Source organism: Bidens hawaiensis, unplaced genomic scaffold (assembly GCF_021521415.1).
Source record: "Bidens hawaiensis isolate Kalapana, Puna unplaced genomic scaffold, B.hawaiensis_p1.1 tig00002617_1, whole genome shotgun sequence".
Classification (NCBI taxonomy): domain Eukaryota; kingdom Viridiplantae; phylum Streptophyta; class Magnoliopsida; order Asterales; family Asteraceae; genus Bidens; species Bidens hawaiensis.
The window spans coordinates 3,201,250-3,225,164 of NW_027491142.1; the positions used below are offsets into that span (position 1 = coordinate 3,201,250).

At 34.0% G+C, this 23,915-nt stretch overlaps 2 protein-coding genes across 2 annotated transcripts; one reads left to right on the forward strand and one right to left on the reverse strand.

The window, feature by feature from the left end:
- Positions 1 to 5,911: 5,911 nt before the first annotated feature.
- Positions 5,912 to 8,789, forward strand: LOC143620596 (alpha/beta hydrolase domain-containing protein VTE7-like). Its single transcript, XM_077092259.1, has 10 exons — positions 5,912 to 6,123; positions 6,868 to 6,962; positions 7,065 to 7,162; positions 7,412 to 7,461; positions 7,529 to 7,624; positions 7,765 to 7,854; positions 7,929 to 8,021; positions 8,109 to 8,204; positions 8,341 to 8,406; positions 8,499 to 8,789. The coding sequence occupies exons 1-10, from the start codon at positions 5,995 to 5,997 to the stop codon at positions 8,676 to 8,678; spliced, it is 993 nt and encodes a 330-aa protein (XP_076948374.1). The 5' UTR covers positions 5,912 to 5,994; the 3' UTR covers positions 8,679 to 8,789.
- Positions 8,790 to 10,335: 1,546 nt separating this feature from the next.
- On the reverse strand, positions 10,336 to 13,800 carry LOC143620597 (uncharacterized). The gene is made up of 4 exons (XM_077092260.1): positions 13,573 to 13,800; positions 12,569 to 12,811; positions 11,637 to 11,661; positions 10,336 to 10,865 (listed from the first exon to the last, which is right to left on the reverse strand). Exons 1-4 carry the CDS (start codon positions 13,631 to 13,633, stop codon positions 10,469 to 10,471), a joined length of 726 nt encoding a protein of 241 aa, XP_076948375.1. The 5' UTR covers positions 13,634 to 13,800; the 3' UTR covers positions 10,336 to 10,468.
- Between the last annotated feature and the right edge of the window lie 10,115 nt (positions 13,801 to 23,915).

The window sequence follows — 23,915 nt, forward strand, 5'->3', positions numbered from 1 at the left end:
AGTCTCATCTTTACTATTAATTGAGTTCGGGTCAGGTCAGGTCAAACCCATTTGACCACCCCTAAATTCATGAGTGGTGTTAGACGTGGAAATTAATAAGTAAAACATGGAACTTCTGAGTGGGTATAATCCTAATTGGGGGTGTGCATGGGGCGGTTTGGGGCGGATTTTGGTAAAAACCCATAACCATAACCAACATGGCGGTTAATAGAAAACCATAACCATAACCGATCCATTATGGCGGTTTCGGTTAATCGGTTTTGATGATTATAACGAGTTGGTTATGGGTCGGTTAACCGTGACCAAAACAAATATAATTAGGCCTAAAACTTTTGTACCAAATATTATCAAAAAAACAAAAAAAGACATGACACAATCAAACAAAATACATAATCCATAATATTAATACCAAATATTCAAACAAAACGCCATGACATAACCCAAAAATAAAATTCAAGTTAATTAGATAAGAAACAATGAACCAAAACACAAAAAGATATAATCTAAATATATTTAATTAATATTGATATATTAATTGTGAATATCAATATGGCAGCCACCATTATTAACGTTTCAATTGATGTAGTTTGTGGAGATAAGTTAGGAAGAGAAACTGAAGCTAAAAGGTCAAAAGAATGTCTCCTTCTATGGCACTAATTCCAATATCCAAACCTCTTTGTCGATTCATAAGTATAATAAACAGGGCGATTCGGTTATGGTGGGTTTGATATTATCAATAACCAAAACCGACCCGTATTTGGTGGTTTTCAAAATTCATTAAACAGACCCACTGGTTATAGCGGTTATCGGTTAAAATCAGTTCGGTTATGGGTCGGTTTATGGTTAACAACGGTTAATTTGCTCACTCCTAATCCTAATATCGTTCACGTGTTAAAATATATGAGGTGTTTCGTATTTGATAAATTCTAGTGACATTCGCTTCTTTGAAACATTTTTAACGTTCTTTTTGTTTCACATTTTAACGTGTCGCAACGCGTAACTTGACGCTACAAATGCTTGTACATGATTTAACGTTTCATGTCTATTTTAGTACGTTTTAACAATTCAATCGCAAGACACGAATCCTAATTACAAGTTTTTTTTAAGTTTTCAAAAAACAAGAAAGATATTCCAATATATAGACAATTTTCACCATGTTTAATAATGTCATTACATGACATTTTAGTCCTATTTTTATCACTTGTATTAATAATCTTTAAATACTATTAAAACAATACAATGTGGACACATGCCCTTCAACTAAGCTGTTCACGTGTGCAATCCAGTCATCAAACTACCATTTTCAGAAGCTCTAATATTGTGTCATGTGTCATGTTGACCAAACACCAAAATACTTATTTAAACCTTAATATTTTCCATCAAAATCATTTTAATCTCTCTCTCTCTCTCTCTCTCTCTCGGCTTACTAACTCCACCATCTTCAATATTCCGGTAATGTAGATCGGGATTAATCGTTTTCCGGTAAGGTTATATATTATACTCTAATGGCCAACAATGTTATTTGATTTTCCGGCAAGGTAATATCTTTTTCCGGTAAGGTTTTCCGATATGGTTTATATTTATTTTAATTGTTATATAATTTTGTAATAATCTCTTTAGGTTGTATATCAAAATCCAAGATTGAATTAATATTTTGAAGTTTTTACGATTTTCCGGTAAGATTTTTGTTTTCCGTTTTTGTTTGTATTTAATCTCTATCTCTCTCTCTCCCTATCTCTCTCGGCTTACTAACTCCACCATCCACCATCTTCTATATTCCGGTAATGTAGATCAAGATTAACGTTTTCTGGTAAGGTTATATATTATACTCTAATGACCAACAATGTTATATGATTTTCCGGCAAGGTTATATCTTTTTCCAGCAACATCATATTTTCTTCCGGTTATTGTAGATCTAACCTTTTTATCTTTGTTTTCATTGTTAACTGATTTTTTTAAAATCAGTTTAGGTTCTAAATAAAAACGGCGATGAAGCTAATATTCTACATTTTTAAGTTTTTCCGGTAAGTTTTTCCGTTCATGTGTTATACCTATAACAATGGTTGTTTTATATTTATTTGAAGTTTTATATTCTTCCTGTTTTTTTCTTTCACATGTTGTTCTTCTAGGTTCTAAATAAAAAGTTTTATCCATGGACATTATCATTAGTCTTTTCCGGTAAGGCCAATAATAAATTGTAAATCAGTGGTTTAACATTCCATAACATGTAGCATTAACGCGATTAATTTTTTTATTTTATTTCTAAAACGATTACAATTTCGAATTTTTAATTCAAAATTTAAGTTAAATATGAAATTTGTAAATGGTAAGTCAATATTCCATAAAGTCTAAACTTACCATCATTACAATTTATTATTTTCTAAAACGATTTGATTTAAAAAGTTTAAATTTCCAAATTTAAATTAAAGTTGATTTTTTTATTTAATTGTTGGTCAAACGTTTAAGTTGGTAAGTTAAACGATTTGATTTAAAAAGTTTAAATTTCCAAACGATTTGATTTAAAAAGTTTAAATTTCCAAATTTAAATTAAAGTTGATTTTTTTTATTTAATTGCTGGTCAAATGTTTAAGTTGGTAAGATAAATGATTTGATTTAAAAAGTTTAAATTTCCAAACGATTTGTTTTAAAAAGTTTAAATTTTCAAATTTAAATTAAAGTTAATTTTTTTATTTAATTGCTGATCAAACGTTTAAGTTGGTAAATTAAACGATTAGATTTAAAAAGTTTAAATTTCCAAATTTAAATTAAAGTTGATTTTTTTATTTAATTGTTGGTCAAACGTTTAAGTTGGTCAAACATTTTTAAATTGTCTGGTCAAACATTAAAGTTGAATTTAACTTTTAGTTGAACTTTTTAAATGGCTGATTAAACAAACATTCATAAAATTACCATCACTAAAATTTATTATTTCTAAAACGATGTAATTTAAAATTTATAAATTTCCAAATTAAATTAAAGTTGAATTTTATGAATTACTGGGTAAATATTTCATAGCATGTAACATTACTACGATTAAAATTTATTATTTGTAAAACGAATATTAATATTTAATTTTCTCATTTCAGGTTATGTTCCCAACTTGATATAGCTAATTTCATGGGTTGAAGATTTGTTGATAAGATATCTTATTTTTTGTTTAATATTGATGTATATTTTTGTTATTATTCATGTATTTATGTATTTTTCACAATTCATGTAATTTATTCGATTTTTATATAATCAATCATATATAGTTGTTGGTTTTGTTCATTTAATATAGTTTAATCAGAATCGATGTATTAAAGAAAATTTTATTTTTGTATCTTATATTTTTCTATTTATTAATGATAATCTCTATAATTTATAATAATTATTATAATTTTAGTAATTTTATTATTATTAATTCATTACCTTTTTTAATTAGTTGTTACATCTTATTTTGACAGAAATAATATTATTTACACCTTACCAATTTTATATTTCAATATATTTGAATTAAAACATTATTATGTTTATTATATTGTAAGATACAATATATTTTCTATATATAACCAATTACGTTATATATGGAAAACCCAATAAATAAGTTATAAAGTTTTCATGATTTTAAATAGAAGATATTTAAACTTCTTTTAAATTCGGAAATTGACCAATCTTTCAACAAATTTTTAAAGGTTTTATTTAATACTCTCCATAATTTTAAATTCATTTCAAAATCTTTCCATAACTTTTTTAAGTTTTCAAAGTAACCGATTTGATTTTCATATATGTAGTTATTTCTAAATTAGTTAGTCATATTAGTAAAATTAGAACATATTTGATTTTAATATTTGTGATTTGGCATTAACTAGTATAAGTTATCACTTTAATATTCAAAAAACTGATTGTCAAACTAAAAATACTTGTCATAAATGTAATGTAATCTTACTTTAATTTACGTGAATATTAATTATTAATTAATACTAAAATAATAACCGTGTTATTTTAGAACACAATATTTAAATTGACATAATTTCTAATAATCAATACTTAATATATCATAATTTAAATAACCGTTTTATCATCATTTATAAATATTATTCGTTATATATGATTTAGTGAATATTATTAAACATGACAACTTTTCATAATTTATTAATATTATTATTTCCATGAATTAAGATATTTCAAATTATTTCTATCTTTACATAGAAGACCAAATTCAAACTTAAAACTACAAAATAAAAACTCATTTTTAATTAACATATTTAAACTCTTTTTAAATTCAGAAATTGACAAATCTTTCAACAAATTTTTAAAGGTTTTAATACTCTCCATAATTTTGAGCTCATTTCAAAATCTTTCCAAAACTTTTTAAAGTTTCAAATTAACCAATTTAATTTTCAATTTTGTAATTATTTCTAAATTAATTAGTCATATTAGTAAAATTAAAACCGATTTGATTTTAATTTTTGTGATTTGGTATTAACTAGAATAAGTTATCATTTTAATATTCAAAAAACTGATTGTCAAACTAAAAATACTTACCATAATTGTAATTTAATCTCAATTTAATTTACGTGAATATTAATTATTATTATTATTAACTAATACTAAAATAATAACCGCGTTATTTTAGAACACAATATTTAAATTGACATAATTTCTAATAATTAATACTTAATATATCATAAATTAAATAACCGTTTTATCATCATTTATAAATATTATTCGGCACATATGATTTAGTGAATATTATTAAAAATGACAACTTTTCATAAAATATTATTGTCACTTTCTATTTCAAAAATTAAATTAATCACATATTAATTTCTTATTGTTATTATTTATAGTATATTCAATTGATTATGAGATTCCACACCCGAAACATAAGTTTTTTTTTATATTCACCGTTTTAAATTTGGTTATGTATGTTCAATATTTTTTTTTTAATTTGTGTTCACAAAATATTAATGTCACTAAATTTCTCAATAATATATAATAAACACGTATTATATTTTTATCCATTTTAATTAAAAAGTTTTTTAAACATAATATAAATCTTCTAATTATAACATCCAAACAATTTGATAGTCTAAGTCTTCATAATGTTTTCAAAAAATATTAAAAATATTTGATAATTTATTTCCTATATGTTTATATTTTGTTTTCATTGATTTTGCATCATATTTTTTCACCTTTAATTATTTTCAAAGTCAACAAAAAATTTTTTAATCTTTCCAAAGTTATTTGGAAATTCATTTATTGTAAAATGTTTTCAAGTTTTTCAATTTTAACAAAATATTAATGTCAGTGATCATTTAAAAGTTTGTTGCAAGATTGGTCTAAAATCAAACAAAATTTCATAATTTTTTAAAGTTGACTAATTCCAATTTTTTTTATATTTTGTAACTATTTTAAAAATATTTAAAAACATGTTTTAGATGAGTATAAAATTTGTTAGGTATAAAATGACGGCTTAAAAGGTTTTTATATTTCAATATATTTAGCGACAAGTTATTCCACCCGCGTGTCACGCGGTCCTATACCCTAGTATTATTATTATAGGGTGCAGTTACTGTACGAAAATGCTTAACGTATATTAACGTACGCGAGACGAGACGCTCAAAGGCAAAAAACAAAGGCAAAAACCTAAAACGCTCACAAAACCTGAAACGCTCAAAAACCGTCTTTGTGAGAAAAAGTGAAAAATTGATCGATTAACCATCCAAAACTGTTTTTTTCGGTGAAGCAATGATTGATTGGATATGTATTGACGATTACAAGATGTTTGGATGTGATTTCATGAATTGATTCGCGAAAAACGGGATTCACGTAAGTACGTAAGTATTTGTACGATAAGCATTGTATTGGATCTTTTCACGTTATTATAACCAACCAACCAACGTGTCATCTAGATATACACTTGTTGCATATAAATGATAAGACTTGTTTATTGAGATAGAAGTTACTTGTCCAACGTGGCACCATCTCCGGCAATCGCTGCCGGAAGCTATGTTCACCGCCACCACCATGGTATCGGCGGAGGTTAACTTCCCTCCATTTCTGCCAAAACAAGTGGAGAAAGTTAAAGACCCGTTTGCCCGAAAATTAGCTTCAAGGATTCAGAGGCTGCCCGTTGAGGTATTCATTCCTCCAGCCTTGTATAGGAAGCTCGTTTAGCCTGGTCTATTTTTATGTTTTACCTATTTTGGACTTTAATGTATTAATTTCACAATACACAATGTGCTTGCTGTTGGAAGTAATCTCGGACTCCAAGTCACAAATCGGTGAACTTGAGAGATCAGTATTGACAAGCAGGTCATAGATGGTTATGTTTTCTAATTCGTTATGTTTCACAATTGTATTGTAATTATAATAGGTAATGTCGTTATGACGTTATGTCATGGTTTGACATTATATAATGTGTGTGGTGTGAGATGCAACCGAATTAGGGTTCATCTAGATACACACGAGATGTAACCGAGTTAGGGTTCATCTAGGGTGAAGTTGGTGTAACCGAGTTAGGGTTCATCAAGAGTCAAACCGAGTTAGGGTTTGATAACTTGTAATCAGTTTTTTGTGTTAGATTTTCTAATTAATATAAACGAGAGTTATTCATTTAGTTCGTGTTTGATTATCGATACGGGACTTGAATGGGACTTGACTTGCTACATGGATGGTTGCTTTTGGGATCAAAGCAAACTTTAATACTGTTTGCTAAACATTTTATTCATAGTACGTTCGTGTTTTCTAAACCTGAAGTGTGGTACTGTGGTTTACTAAAGCCAAAATGGATATAATCTTTTTCCACTTTGGTTAGTGTAAATTATATTAAAAAGGAACAGATATAGATTGATACTGAGTTTCTGTTGATGTTCTTCACAGCTTAGCATCTCAAACAATTGCATTATGAGTAGCTGCGTGAAGCCATTGATACAAAATACGACCAATCCACTTGTTCTACTTCATGGGTTTGACAGGTCAACTCTAAATATGTTCACCTTAACTTACCAAGAATGTCAAAATTTTAGTAAACACGTTATGTCAAAAGTTTCACTTTCAGTTACACGGTCAATTTGCAGCTCTTGTTTAGAATGGAGATACACACTTCCACTTCTTGAGCAGGCTGGCTTTGAGACTTGGGCAATTGATATTCTCGGCTGGGGTTTCTCAAACTTAGGTTGTTTTTGTTAATATATTTTCCCATCTTTATATACCGTTTAATAGTGGAAGATTCTAATGAGAGCCACAAAAAGGCTAGAACCTCAAGAACTACACAGTTATTCGTTAATTCGCATGTGTTGTGATTGTGTACTTCTTGTTGCGGTTCACACCTTTTTTGTGATTCTCATTTGAACCTTTCCCTTGGTTTTTAAGTTATATATTTTTGGTTAATCGTTTTTCTTGTTATATTTTTTGACTTCATCAGAAGATCTTCCTCTGTGTAACGTAGAGTCCAAACGTGATCACCTATTTCAGGTAAATTCATCTTTTACTAGTCATGAGTTTTTCCCAATTAGTTTCTATTACACCTTTTTTTATTTAGTTTTGGAAGACCTACATTGGAAGGCCTATGTTGCTAGTCGGGCCGAGTCTTGGAGCAGCAGTTGCAATCGATTTTGCAATTAATCATCCTGAAGCAGTAAGTACAAACTAATTCTTTTACAAATATGATAAACTAGAGGTGGCAAAATATGAAAATAGTGTTGGGTTACTGGTCAAAACGGCTCAAGTTGACCCGCAACACGTAATTCTTATTTGTTTGTTTGGATGTTTTTATAGGTTGATAAGCTGATTTTGATTGATGCAAGCGTTTATGCAGAAGGCACGGGAAGCCTCTCGAGCTTACCAAAATTTGTAGCGTATGCCGGCGTGAGTATTTGTCAGTATGTGATGCAGTTTGTTTATTATTGATGATTAAAACATTTGTTTACCGTTTTGACCAGGTAGCTCTGTTAAAGAGCCTCCCATTGCGTGTTTATGCTACTAATATCGCGTTTAATTCTCTTGGACTCGATACATGCTTAGATTGGACACGTGTAAGTTCTTAATATTTCTTTTGCGATTTGTACAATTTCCAGATGTTTTTTAAATTAATTTTTTTTTATAAATTTTAACGGTTTTAGATTGGACGTTTACATTGTCTATTACCTTGGTGGGAAGACGCGACCGTTGCCTTTATGAACAGCGGGGGATATAATGTCACTGCCCAGATTCCTCAGGTTATTCTTGTTTATATATATATATATATATATATATATATAGGGTTTGGATCAAATACAAATGAAATTAAGTAAATCTGATAACCAATCTGACGCATTTGTAAGTAAATCTGATAATAATATGACGACACACTAGGTTCTGAAGAGAACACTCATAATATGGGGCGAAGATGATCGAGTAATCGACAGTCAACTAGCTGTGGTTGGTACATTTATATTTTATATCATAATAATTGTTACTCTCATTTTCGTATGATGAAGTCAAATAACTGGCTACCATCAAATATCATGCAGCGATTACATAGTGAGCTTCCGAATGCAACAATTCAGAAAATACCAAAATGCGGTCATATCCCACACGTTGAAAAACCAGATGCTGTCGCGAAAGTAATCAAGGATTTCGTGGAGACCGACGATAGTCTTCCATTATTTTCGAAGCAGGAAGAGAATGTGTTTGTTCGTCAATCTGAATAGTGATGCTTTCAATTTTCATCATATTGTTTTAATTCTTTTTTTGGAATATGTAAATAATTGTGGTATGATCTTAATAATTCTTCCAATACCGTCCAGTGGCGGATCTTGAAATTCTTTTGCAAATGCACGAAATGTTATGTTATATTTTTTTGTGCAAAATATCGGAAATTTAGTGTCCATAATTTTTATTTTCAAACATTATGGAGTAGGGGTGCAAACGAGTCAGGCCACTCACGAGCTACTCAAGACAGATCGATAAAAAGCTTGATACGAGCCGAGCTTTTTCAAGCCCGAGCTTGAGCCTTGTCCAGGAGTTCGTTTAGGCTCATTGAGCATCAACAAGCCTTGAGTATACACTGCACAGCCGAGCTTAGTGTCACGGACCAAATATTTGAAGATCGAGATGCTTAATTTGTGTTGCAACGCTTGGGTTTGTTGGCTCGTCCCGGACTTCATTGGGCATGGCCTCAGGGGAAGGAAGGCGTACATGCCTAGTCGTGCTGGCACGACGAACGCATCGCTGGTTGCGAGCTGTTGCTGCTCGCCTGATGAGTCCAATGCATGACGAAACCAGCAAGCCCTGATCATGAGTGGACCGATTGGCCGGCCTTCGGGCGCCACACGGAGTCAAAGGGATAGCTCCGTGACAAGTGGTATCAGAGCAGGTCGAACCTCGGATACGTTAGAACGTGCACACTCAACCAAAAAGAGCTTAAAAATGTCGAGGATGAGTTATGCAATGGTGGTGGGAGAAGATCGAATGGTCTTTGTAATCTCTGTAAGCCGCGAGTATGGGATCGTGAGCTCCGCCCTAGTCCAGTGAGGTGAAGGACACCGTGTTCGTGTTAAAAGTTTTACGGTGCGGCAGAGCCGTAATTTGGGTTGAAGTCTGCTAATTTGGCGAACGTCGGCGTCACATAATCCGACGGCATAATTAACCGACACGGCTAACTCACATTTTGGCTGAACTACCGGGTGTCCCATTTATCAGAGTGAATCATTCTCAAAACGCATGGCTTCGGCTAGTGAGCTGATATGGGACGACGAACTTGCCCTTCAGACATGCATGGCATAGGGGAAGACCAACGTCTAAGTCTTGCACGTCGGTATGGGACGACAAGTGCATGCACGAGGACGTGCATGGTTATGGCGGTGGGAGAATGTCACGGACCAAATATTTGAAGATCGAGATGCTTAATTTGTGTTGCAACGCTTGGGTTTGTTGGCTCGTCCTGGACTTCATTGGGCACGGCCTCAGCGGGAAGAAAGGCGTACATGCCTAGTCGTGCTGGCACGACGAACGCATCGCTGGTTGCGAGCTGTTTCCGCTCGCCTGATGAGTCCAAGGCAGGACGAAACCAGCAAGCCCTGATCATGAGCGGACCGATTGGCTGCCATTCGGGCGCCACACGGAGTCAAAGGGATAGCTCCGTGACATTAGGCTCGCTTAAGGTTTTTCACAAAATAAATAATAGTATTTTAAAATGTAAATAATAAATAATAAACGAGCTGAACCCAAGCTAGAAAACTGACTCACTTTAAAAAAAGCTCAAGTCTGATCAAGCTCCGGCTCGGCTCGTTTACACCCCTGGTATGGATGTGGCCACCTTTTATTATGCAAGTGGCTGTACTTATACACACACGATTTCATAACATACCTTTATAAATTAGAAGTGTAAACAACACATCATTAACCTCAATAGTAAAAGTGGATACATAGAATACAACAGATAACTTCTAGCCTACTTTACAACACGAATATCTCATCCACATGTTATACATAACCCTGTTTAGATAAGCCTGAACCAAGTAAAGCCCAAAACCAAAAGGCTTGCAGGGGTCAAAAGGCTGGTGATTCCGTAAACCGATATAGAACCACTGCCGTCATAGCCATTTGTTCCTGTAGGCCTGAGTCCGATCGGCGTTATCCCACTAGGTATCCCTAACCCGGTTCCAGTCCCTGTAGTTCCAGTTCCGGTTCCAATTCCAATTCCGGTAGGTGGGGTCCCAAATCCGGTTCCTGGAGGTGGGGTCCCAACTCCGGTTCCAGTTCCTGTTCCAGTAGGCGGGGTCCCAACTCCGATTCCAGTTCCAATAGGTGGGGTCCCAACTCCGGTTCCAGTCCCAGGAGGCGGGGTCCCAACTCCGGTTCCGGTTCCGGTTCCGGGTGGTGATGGACTTGAAGTGCTGCAATGTTAGAATCCAAAAAAGAATGTGAATATCCAGTCATTTAAGTTCGATTTTTGTTCTAATTTGAGCCCAAAACCAATCCATACCGACATATGAACATCCCTAATTGTAAACATGCTCATATGACCACTTACTATAACATTAGATTGACAAAACTGTAATCCTCTTATGGTAGTAAAAAGGATATTAATTCATCATAATAATTATTGAAATACCAGTTTAATGAGGCAAGGTCTTGGGATCAAAAACAATTTGTAATGCATAAAGTACATGTAATTAAAGCAAATCTCTGCATTAAGTCATTTTAGCCAAGTAAACACTAATCATGATGGCGCTATGGTAGTCGTCCTCCCATGGCGCTGTTAGACCACAACACTCTACTATCATGATGGCGCCCAACACTCTTTTGCCCTCGAGCGCCATTTGTATGGCTACGTTATCGCTCCTGATGGATGGGGGCCACTTCAAACTCACCAATCATATTCAAACACGTACACATACACACACACACATTTATTTACTTTTTATTTATTTTTCTTTTATTTAAAATATTAGTTAAACAAAGTTAACCCACAACACGCTTGTTAAGTTAAAACCCCACCATCGACGTGGCAGTGACGTGGCGTGATAGCTAGCTCTTGCTAGTTATCCCACAACACACAGCCTAACAATAAAAATCAGATCTTTACACAACTTTCAATAAATAATATGGCATCATAAAACTGAAACAGACAAGATCCAATTATAATGGAAACTGATCATACATACCTTGAAAAACAAGCAGAATTTACACCTGTAAACAATCAAGAAACACAAAGACGTACATTAGAATAAACTATAAAAAGAATCTTGAAGAGGTAAAAAGTGACGGATCCAGAAAATTTAGCCAGTGGGTGCAAAAAAAAGTTCAACCTAGAACTCGTCAATTCAAACTAAAACAAGTCAAACCAAAATGGGTTGGGTCAAACCAAAACGGGTCGAGTAAAAAAATTATATTAAACAAACTACGTATAGAAATGTAAACAATAAATTTCATTAAAGATAAACAAAATACATATTACAATTGACCTCTACGTGATTTCATCTTTTGAAAAAATTACAGCTTCATTCGTAACACTTAAAAGTACTTCTTTTTCAACACTACAAATTACACAAGCATTCACCATAAGACAACAAAGATCACATGCCTTTTGAATTTGAAGAAAAGGGCATTATTTTTTTAACAGAATACTGAAACTGGCAACTGGACTTGTAGTTGCATAACTCAAATACAAAAGAAATAAACTAACAAGTGATGAACCATGAATCATGAATGTTTGTTTTATATTAGAATAAAATCAAGAATTCAAATCACAATTTACAAAATAAACATAACCTTAGATGTCACATGTGAAGCCGCCATACCCTAATCTGGTCGTCTCCCCTAATTCCAACTTTTTAAATTAAAGTGGTTGAGCTATTAACTAATACGGGCTTAATTGTTATTGTTCATAAAACTAAATTTGGGCTTAGAAATTATGGCTTAATATTTAAAAACTTAAGTTTGGGGCACTAAAACTATGAATGGGTCACTAAAATTTTTTTTGGATGGGTCACTTGGGTCTTTGTACCTAATACATTACAATTTTATAAAGGAAACTATGGACTTGAGTGGGTGCAAACGCTCCCCCTGATCCCTGGGTAAAATGGTAAATTCATACCAGCAGGTAGTGCTTGGACAACACTAGCAGTGCCTGAGAAATCACAACTCCCTGGAACTTGACCCTTCTTTTGGAAATAACTATTGACAGCAAAAGTGCAATGGTCCTTGACAGTGTTAGGGTTAAAACAAGCCCCATTTTGAGAGATCTGACTACAGTCAGCACCATTTCCACAAGCATAATCTATGTTCTTTTGAAGCACTGAGTCACTCATTGCAGTGTTGCATACACAATAAGCTGCATCTGTTTTTCAATCAAACAAAATCAAATCACTAAAAAACATCCTAGCAATCACAAAAGGCAAAATCAAAGCATTGTAATGATACTTTTGGTTTTCCTAGTGTTTAAAGCTGTAGAGCTACTTCAAGGCTCAATCATAACCAAGTAAGCACATTTAAAAATTTATTTGTTTAAACCCAACAAAAACCCTCGAAGACGGGACTGAGCTACTTAGTCGTGTCCAAGGGTCATGAATAATAGGGTCTAGCAATGTAATTTAAAAAAAAAAACCTCATTTTGCTATCTAAAAAGGGCTAGTGGCGAAATTTGTGTTCTATGTTGAGGTAAACATGATTCTTATCATACAAATTATATTACATTGTGTATCAAAATTAAAATGATAGTGTTGAAATCCATGATACACTATTTACATATCTTACCCCACAAGTTACATTTAGTTACACATATAACCCATCAACAAAACCTTTTAACATGATAACCCACAAATTCCATGAATTACCACAACTTTTTAATATAGCAACCCTAGAGTTCCATTAAATTACACAAACAATCCCATAAGTTTAATATAGTAGCAAAACCATACCGACCAAAGTCCAGACCACTGCCGGTAAGTTTTTCTTTCACTTTACAGGGGACAAACGACTAGTTTTAAGATTAAAAAAAATAGCAAAATAATCTAACAACATATGAGTTAGTTGCAACTGTTATTAATTTTGAGTATCAATAGTGAGGAAAAGAAGGGTTAAAAATGGAAATTAGCTTACCTGAATAACCAACGAGAGCTAACAGAAGCAGGATAGAAAGAAGCTGGAGACAAGGAGGCATGATTGAAGATGATGATAGTAGACAAATTGGTGAAGCAACTGCTTGCTTTACAAAAGAAAGATAGTGATTATTATTATTATTATTAAAAATGTAAAGGGAGGTAATATAGAGGGACAAATGTACGGGAATGAATGAGGCCTCTAGAGGCGATAGATTATAGATATCCACGGTGGCGGTGCCCGGGTTTATATATATATATATATATATATATATATATATATATATATATATGTGTGATTGATTTTATTTTGAGAACCGTTTTGAGTTTTAAGAACTTGAAAGAACTCAACGTAACAACTTTTTTTTTGAATTTTTTTTACACATGTGTAACACGTAAGTGTAGGTAAAGTAGAAAAAATTTCCGTAATTTTTTACACACCGAATCGACTTTTTACACATGTGTAACTAAATTTTAAACTTGTGTAATCTACCAAAATCTTTATTCTCTCTCATGATTCATTTTTAATCAAATTTAATCACAGGCACATATTCTAACTCATTTAATTAAATGTGTGTTCCAAAATTAAGTTTTTAAAGTTCTTACAACTCATCAAGTTTTCAAAATATTCCTCTCATATATATATATATATATATATATATATATATATATATAATATAAATGAAAACATAAAAATCATACGTGTCGCGATGTGGTCGGTCTCCCTTTTTTGGATTCACAAGATTTGCTTGATTTTTTAATGGAGGTTTCTCATGCATTTGACCTGAATTCATGGGTATGGGTCTTATCAAACCCATATATATCTTAAACGGGTTATAACATCTCATTAAATTAATAACTAATCTCACCAAATATTTGATACAAAAATCCTATAAAGTAGGAATATACTAAAAATTAATGTATTGATTTATTTAAAAAAGGATATATGTTATTTATAATTAAAAACCAATTTTAGAGTAAAAAAATAAACGGGTCTTGGGTCCCATAGAATTCATATAGCTTTTAAACCGGGTTATAACATCTCATTTATTTGTAAAACAATTTAATATCAAACCATAAGTATATTATTAGCTTTCATACAATAAAAAATATTCAAAAAATAGATAAATATTAAAAACAAATAATATAAAACGACCCCGTAATACAGGGAATAAAACTAGTATATATATATATATATATATATATATAGAAAAGGGTTAAGATAAAAAGACATAGTTTTGTAGGAAGAGTATGAATGACATAAAATCTAGAGTTAGGAAACTATATAGCCTAAATCCTAGATCTTAGGATACTATTTGGTAGTTTAAAAACTATCAATCTCAACCACTAGATCATAGATTCAAGGGCTTAGATTTATTCTTACTCTTCCTAAGAAACTATTTCTTTTTATTATAACTCACCCATATATATATATATATGATCATGATCATGAGAGAACCTTTTTGAAATTGAGAACTATGAGAACCATTTTGGACCACAAAAAATTCAAAAATAAAAAAATTCATAAAATAAAAAAAAACACAAAAATCAAATAAGTATAAAAACCAAAATTCTTATTTTATCATCCAGGTTTCATAAAAAAAAAACTTGGTTTAGCTAAATTATATACACATATGTATAATATATACATATATGTATATTTACATGTTTTTTTGTACACATGTGTATAATTTAAGATAAATGATACTGTACATATGTGTATATTACGTAACCAAAGATTATATAAAATTATACATATGTGTATAATACAACGTTTTTTTTTTATTTTTTTGTATTTTTTTATATTTTTTAATGAAACTGGAATGAAATATAAGAATTTTGGTTTTTTTACTTTTTTAAAATTTTTATTATTTTTTGTTTTATGATTTTTCTAAATATTTTTTTAAATGTTCAAAATGGTTCTCAAAGTTCTCAATTTGCAAAGGGTTCTCTTAGGATCCTTACCCTATATATATATATAAAAGAGAAGTTTGGTGCCGCTAACCAGGTGGCGACACCAAACTTGTCCATATCATTTTAATTTTCTTTTCTAGTATTGGTAGCATAACGAGAACCAACCTGATGTCAATTTTTGTTTACGTAACGGAAACAGACAGAATTCGTGTGAACTCACTGCATCAACGTACGAGACTCACAATGCTAGGGTTTTGATGCCATTTGTTTTTTTTTTTGTTTTAGTACGGTACCATAACGAACGTAACGAAAACCGACCGGATGTCGATTTTCTTTTTTTTATTTTTTGTTTTAGTTCCGGGTTCGTAACAAACGAGAAAGAAACCGGCCAATAGGGGTGCTCTTCGGGTTCGTTTTTCAGGCTTTTCGGGTCGGGTTCTTCAGGTTTCAAAGTTTCAAATCTTGACCAGAAACCCAACCCGAATCTCTCACGGGGTTTTTCGGGTTCGGGTTTGGTTAACCGGGTCTCGAGTATCCTAGAAAACAAAAAAATAAAAAAATAAGAAAAATAACAAACTAAAATGCTAAAATTAAAACAACATATCATTCTTTGCTCGTAAGCAAATAATAAAATAATAGACCAACATAATTAGATAAAACAATCCAAATAAAGAGTAAACCTAACTCGAACCATAATCGTCTTCTATCGAACGTGATTTAGTTGTTCGGTATGGTTGTTATTAGTAATAAACTGAAAACATAAATTAACAATAAACAATGGATCTATAATAGTTGTACCGACAACAATCGATTAGGACCAGATTCAGATAACGTTAGTGCTTAAAACTAAGCCTATTATGCCTAAAAACATATTTAATTTCAAAACTAAAAGTTTATTCGGGTTAACCTGAAACTTATAAATCAAACCCAAGAACCAACCCGAATTACTTCGGTCCGGGTTCGGGTTTTTTGGGTCAAGTTAGTTCGGGTTCGGGTACGTGTTTTCTCGGGATGGGTTTCGGGTAAAAGTGACAGCCCTACCGACCAAATTCGCATAAAGTCATTGCATTTTGTTTTAGTTCTAGTACCAATGTAACGAAAACCGACTAAGTGTCATTTTTTTAGTTTTGGTATCGTAAGAAACCGACTGAATTTACGTCGACTTATCATCTCAACGTTCGAGACCAACAACGCTTGAGTTTTACCACCACCCAGATTTTACCGACCTGTCCGGCGCAACGCGCCGGATAAATTCCTAGTTTAGAGAAATTTAAACATGGTTTATGATGTAAGATATGTTCACACATGTACTACTGGTCTATAAGAACATCTTCATTTATTGAGTATGAAACTATGGGGTGGTATGTTTGTCATGTTTCTTATTTTCGACATAGAGACCACTCTTATAAAGAAACTCATCATAGATGAGAAAATTCGTTGGCCCAATCTAAAACCTTTATTATTTTTTTTTCACAAGTGATAGTTTAATCCAAGAACACTTCATATTTAAATAAAGTATTTGGATATCTCACTTTGATCACTTAAGTTACGGATCATTGACAGTTGTTATTTAAATCAAACCTCATACATATAAGAGTATTCTCAATCCATTCTCTCTCTCTCTCTCTATATATATAATTATATTAAAAATACTATATTTCTCTCTCATTTTTAATTATATAATATTGTTTTATACTTTTATCATTATTATTTTTTTCTTTTCTTCATTCACAACCACTTTCAAAAAACATTAAAAAATTATAGAGATAAACAGGTGTTTCTCCAAATTTAAGCATGAACAGTAACATTTTCTCTTTCCTTCTCTTATAACCATTTTTAATTATCTCTAAAAAATTGAGAACCCCTCATGTGATTTGAAGAATGGTTTGGGAATGCTCTAACCAGGTTTTGAGCATAGAAAATTGCTTAACAATAATAACCCCATGAACGGTCAACTGTTACTTATATGTCAGTTCGATTAAGTTTGATCAATTGCCAAATGTATTGTTAAATTATTTTTTTATCTTTGTATATGTTGAAAATGGTTCGATTTTGTGTTTGAAGCTCATTACTAAAGTTTTAAAGCTGGAATATGCGGGTTTCAATGTAACATCATGAAAATTTTGAGTTCAAAATGTCAAGTTTCCTAAGTCAAGGGACCAAAACTGTCAAAATCCAAACCTTAGGGTTTAAAATGAAAATTCTGGTTCGCGATGGATTAAAAGGAAAACCCATCGCGTATCGCGATGGGTTGTCTAACAGCGAGGCACGTGGCGTGCCACGTGGCCACACGTGGCACACCGTTCGCCACGTGTCGACACGTGGCGCAATGCTCGCCACGTGTCGACATGTGGTGCAATGCTCGCCACGTGGCTAGTCTAAGGGGTGACTGGCCGGGGCTACGTCGCGATACGCGGCGGGCTTAGCTAAAGGGCCATCGCGTATTGCGATGTCCCCCTGAGCTTTGCCTATAAATAGAAAGTCCGGGATCTTGCATTTGACATCCCAAAATCAGTACTCCTCTCTCTCTCTAACATCTCACTAGAATTCAATAATCATATTATCGATCCACCTCGAAAAGCGTGCTTGATTCCTCGATTATCGTGTCGTTTCCTCAATTGTTCTTACCACTTTCCACCGACGTATCAAACAAGAAGGAGTTTGTTATCTCTCGACATCATGACGACTATCATCGTAAAGCATGCCGACGAGTGGTGAAGTATTGGTGTTCATCGTTTGACGTGCTAAGGAAAAGTGACAAGAAAAGAAGTAGAACAAGAAGGTGAAAAGGTGTTGAGGTGCTGCTCGAGTAATTAGGATTTATAAGCCGAGCAAAGGTAGGCATAACGCCCGAATAAAATAATAATAAAATATTAAAGGCTTAAACCTTAAGTCAAGGTTATACTCGATACCTCGATAAAGTAAAAGAAAATATAACAAAGAAAAGAAAAAGATAGAATTATGAATATATATATGGGATCAGGATCATGAGAGAGCTTTTTTGAAATTGAGAACTATAAGAACCATTTTGGACCACAAAAAACCCAAAAATAAAAAGACTGTAAGGTGATAGATTATTTGATAGGTCTTTGTTGATTAAGATTGCTAGATTTAGTTATTCGTAAGGAGTCCGTTTAAGTTTAATTTATCAGCTTTGTCTATCTAGTCGAGTGAGTTCATTAAACCACCTTTGATTTCCGCGCTATAAGGTAGGATTTCTTATAAAGGTAGTTGTCATAAAATAAATTAGCGATCGTAAGTGAGTCTAATTAAACCGGTAATTTTAATAGCTTATTAGGATTTCATAGGTGTCTTCTTGAGAAGGGTCAAGGGTCCTGTTTGGTTTCTCATTAAGTGAATAGTTTAAGATTCCGGTTTCATAACTTAGCATTTTCCAACCATTTGATAATTGATGCATTAGGGATTCTAGTCTAGGTGGTTGCTCGTCATCATTTGAATTAGATCCAAGTTCTAAGTTGAGTTGTCTTTAGTTTTATTAATTAGTTTTAATATTAGTATTTTTAGTAAACCCCCCCCCCATTATAATAATAAATAAATAGCCGTGCTTGTAGTTAAGTCTAGTTTAGTTAATTTACATACTTTAAAGAGTCTCGTGGGTTCGATATCCGGACTTACTTAGCTGTACTAGAGTCGACCGGTTCACTTGCCGGTTAGTAGTTTTAGTTAAGTTAAGAGTTTAGAATTATTACTTAGTGTCTAGATTAGCTTATTTTTTGTTAATAGTTATTAGACTACTTTTAGCATATCAAGTTTTTGGCGTCGTTACCAAGAACTCTTGGCGATTGCGTTATTAGGTTTGATTAGACTTTCTTGCTACCTACGTGCTATTTGTTTTGTTTTTGTTATTGAGTCGTAAGAGTCTAAGTAGTTTTATTTTTATTTTTGTTTTTTTTTATATTTTGTTTTGAGTCGTAGGAGTTAGGTTAATATAGTTTAGTATAATTTCTTTTAATTAGTTTAGTTTTCTTTAATATATTTTTGTTTTATTTTACTACTATTTGGTGCTCGTGATCATTTTCTGTTTAAGTTTATCTTTGCAGTGATCTTCATGGACTTTTACTTCGGAGCCAGAGTTGAAGAAAATCCTCAAAAAGATCAAAGAGGTTTGACTATATGGGAGTCATAAATACAGGCAATTACGGACCACCTAGATAAAAACAGCTACCAGCCCAAATTCTGTGTGATGTATGATAAGATGGGGAATATTATCGGTTGTAAAGACTCATCTGGCACAATGATGGATCACATACCACATCGAAAAGGATCATATGCCACTTGGGAAGCCGAGGATGAGATACGCAAGTTTTACCTTGATCCGTTTAAGTAATAGTTGGGTTTCGGGGACGAAATCTCTTTAAGGAGGGAAGACTTGTAACATCCTAAAATATTTTGATATTAAATAAATAAAGTTGCGTTTAGTTATCGTGTGTAATAGCTAATTAATACTAAATAAAGAAAAGATCATGGATTGGGATTAAGTAAGATGGATTAAAGGGCAATGAGCTTTAGGTCCATGGGCCTTGGGGGATATAAATATCCTCTTAAATCACCCTAAAACCCTAAATCCTCATTTCTATCCATCTTAATCTCTACACACTCCAAACACACACATACCACCTTATACGCGGCCGAGAGGGAGTGAGAGGTGAAATCCGAGCCAAGCGAACGTGATTCAAGATAGATAAAAGATTCAAAGTTCTTAATCTAGCTAACCGAGACCTAAACGAAAACGTAAAGGTATGATTTCGATCTTAAAGTTCATGTTTTTATAGACGGTTAGCCATGAAACTTGAAACTATAATAGATCGGGCCTAAACGAAACGTAAAGTAACAAACTTGATGTTAGAACGAACCAAATAACATGTACGGTTCGTTCAAAGGAAACCTTAAAACTAGTGTTGAACGTTTTTAAGCTTAAAGGTCCAAACTTTATGCGTTTTCGGGCCGAGTCTTATCCAAAAATGACCATGGGAAGGTTCACGGGAATGGTTAACATCATATCGAAGGGTTACAGGTTGAACAGAGGTGTTATGGGGTTAAAAATCAAAACCCATCGATAACTTTGCTGAATACATTCGCGTGTATCTAAGTTCACTTAATACAAAGTTCGCTTGATACTAAGTTCGCTTAATACTAAGTTCGCTTGATACTAAGTTCGCTTAATACTAAGTTCGCTTAATACTAAGTAAAAGTAATCGAATACGATAGGACGAGTTTTGCTACGTATAACTTATATACAGTTAGCAGAGCTCAATAAAAGAAAGGACTAACTATTAACAGAGAAAGAAACAGAATCCAGGTGAGTTTCTAGCCCCATTCCTTGTTATGTTTTCGGGGCTGTGTGCATACTCGATGTGATTTGTTAATACACTTATACTAAGTGATAAGTGTATGCCCTATGTGATATATGTGAACGGTATGAATGATTGCTTGTCGGTACGTGAATGATCTTCGGATATTGCACGTACGGTCAAGTTATAGTTATGAACATGAATGCTATGTATAATGTATGAATGATTGCTTGTCGGTACGTGAATGATCTTCGGATATTGCACGTACTGTCAAGTTATAGTTATGAATATGAATGATGTGTATAATGTATGAATGATTGTTTGTCGGTACGTGAACGATCTTCGGATATTGCATTTACTGCCAAGTTATAATTATGAATATGAATGTTATGTACGAACTATGAGACAGATCGCTTGAGGGGAACACGTGGCATTAAATAAGAGGCTGGCATCGGAGGACTCGAGACGTTTATGTTTAATATTATGATATTTTGAAAGATAAGATGTTTATTTTAAGACAAGTTATGGTTAATGTAATGTTTTATGAAAGTTTTTATATTCCGCGTATGTTTTTATTAACTCTGATGATTAGAACTATGTTGATGAGTAAATCCAACGCCCAAATGTGAGGCACTGGTAACGGGGCCTTACAAGTTGGTATAAGAGCAAAGTTCGAGATATTTAAGCATCCTATATGCTTAGACTCGAACAGAGAACGAGATGTAAGTAAGAAAAGAAAGAAGATGCCAGTACAAGAATGCCATGTGTCACTCAAGCAAGCCCAGTAAAGGTAAAGTGTATGGTTAAGTAATAAATGTTAATGTTACCTTGATTGATATGGATAGGATTTCTTGATTGTTTGATTCATTAACAGTTTAATGTTAGAATCAGCACAAATAGACTTATAAGAGGAAGTGTATAGGACACGGAAAGTAACGTAATCAGCTAATCACAGCTGGCCACTATTATTACCTGTTAGCCTTACTATCCTTGTACTAAATAGTTCATTGAGTGATGACGTTTGTGTTTTCCTTATAGAATACGATGGCTGGAGCTAAGAAAGTTGCTAGAAGAGGATGACGTATGGGAAGTCTTGGTAGGCCACACGTTGTCCAAGAACCGTCAGTAAAATCAGCTACTAACGCTGAGGGAGAAGGAAGTGCAGCCAATGGAAATTCGAGTAACAACAAAGGGTATCAACTTGACCCTGCTGTTCAAGCTGCCATTGCTCAGGTAGTAGCAGCTGCTGCGAAGAATTGGAATCCTGAAAAGTCCGCTGGAAGTCATTCAAAGACTGCTGAGAAGTCGGGGGAAAAGAGTAAAAAGGATTATGAGAAGGAGAAGGAGGAATCAAGTGTGGTTAAGTCGGTGAAGGTTGATGACGGGAAGAGAGGCCGAGGTGGGTGCAACTACAAGTCATTTAAAGGTTGTGACCCGCCAAAGCTGACTGGTTTGGGGGACGCAATCGCTACTCTCCAATGGATAACTACTATGGACAAGGTTATCCATATTAGCGAGTGCCGTCCCGACCAAGCTGTGGGTTTTTCCACCTAATCATTTCTTGATGAAGCCATGTACTGGTGGGAAACTGTTGAAAAGAGTAAGACCCGAGAGGAGATCAAAGCTATGCGGTGGGATGATCTGAAGGAGTTGGTAATGAAGAGGTTTTGTGCTGATGCGGAGGTTGAGAGGGTTGAAATGAAGTTTTTGAGTCTGAAGGCGGGTAAGATGACACACCGCGAATACACCACTGAATTCAACCGTATGTCAAGGTTGGTGCGGGACTTGGTGAACACTAAGGCCAAGCGGATCAAGTGCTACCTTTGGGGGCTGCCGCAAAATGTTCGCGTCTTAGTCAAGGCTGGTAGACCAGGTACTTTTGATTCTGCTGTAGGGCTCGCGGAAATGGTTTACGACGACTTGTCGGCGAATGATGTGGTGGTGGAAGAGAAGAAGGATAAGAAGTGGGTCGCTCTTTCTAAAAGACCTGGTACTTAGTTGTGGAACCCCAAGAACAAACAGCCGAGAGCTTAGGAGAAGAGGTCGTGTAAGACCTGCGGAAAGATGCACCATGGCGAGTGCATGTGGAGTAAGGGTTCAGACGTTTGTTATAGGTGTGGGAAGAGTCATGCTGGTGAGTGCAAGTTTGGTATGAACGCTTGCTACAAGTGCGGAAAGGTGGGGCATTATGCTCCAAATTGTACTGCAAAACCCGCATGTTACAAGTGCGGTAAGACGGGTCACTTTGCTAGAGAATGCACCGAGGGTGAGGTTGGAGGAAGTGGGAAGAAGGATGGTGATCAAGTGAGGACAAGGACTAGAGCCTATATGTTTACTCAGGAATAGATTAAACAAATTCCGGATGTTGTGACTGGTACGTTTTTAGTAAACGGTATTTCTGCTTCAGTATTATTTGATTCGGGTGTGAATAAAAGTTTCGTAGCTACACCGTTTAGTAAACTAGCTAAAACGAAATGTTGCCGAGTGTCTGAAACCTTTACAGTAGAAACCGCTAGTGACACTTCGGTTAAAATAATGAAAATGGTTAAGAATTGCAAGATAGAGTTAGAGGGACACGAGTTCCTTGTTACTTTGTATGTTATGACCTTGGGAGGGTTCGATTTAGTTTTGGGAATGGATTGGTTGTTTGAGTATGAAGCTTAGATAGTGTGTAAAAGTAGGATAATAAGGTTAAAGACTTTGGATGGTAGTGCGGTGACGATTTATGGTGATAAGGAAAGTTCTGGGCTTAATGTCATTTCGATGATAAAAGCTGAGGGTTTATTAAGGCGAGGGTGCGGTGCCTACCTGGCATATGTTTTCAACGCTCCGGTCGAGACGAAAGAAATGAAAGATGTTCCTATTGTGCGCGACTACCCAGAGGTGTTCCCTGAGGATCTTCCGGGGTTGCACCGGAGCGAGAGATAGAATTCCAGATAGATTTGATACCAGGAGCCTAGCCCGTCGCGAAATCACCTTACTGTCTAGCACCGTCCGAGATGAAAGAATTGATGTCCCAACTGCAAGAACTCCTCGACAAAGGGTTCATAAGGCCAAGTGTTTCCCCGTGGGGCGCGCCGGTTTTGTTCGTAAAGAAGAAGGATGGAAGCATGAGAAT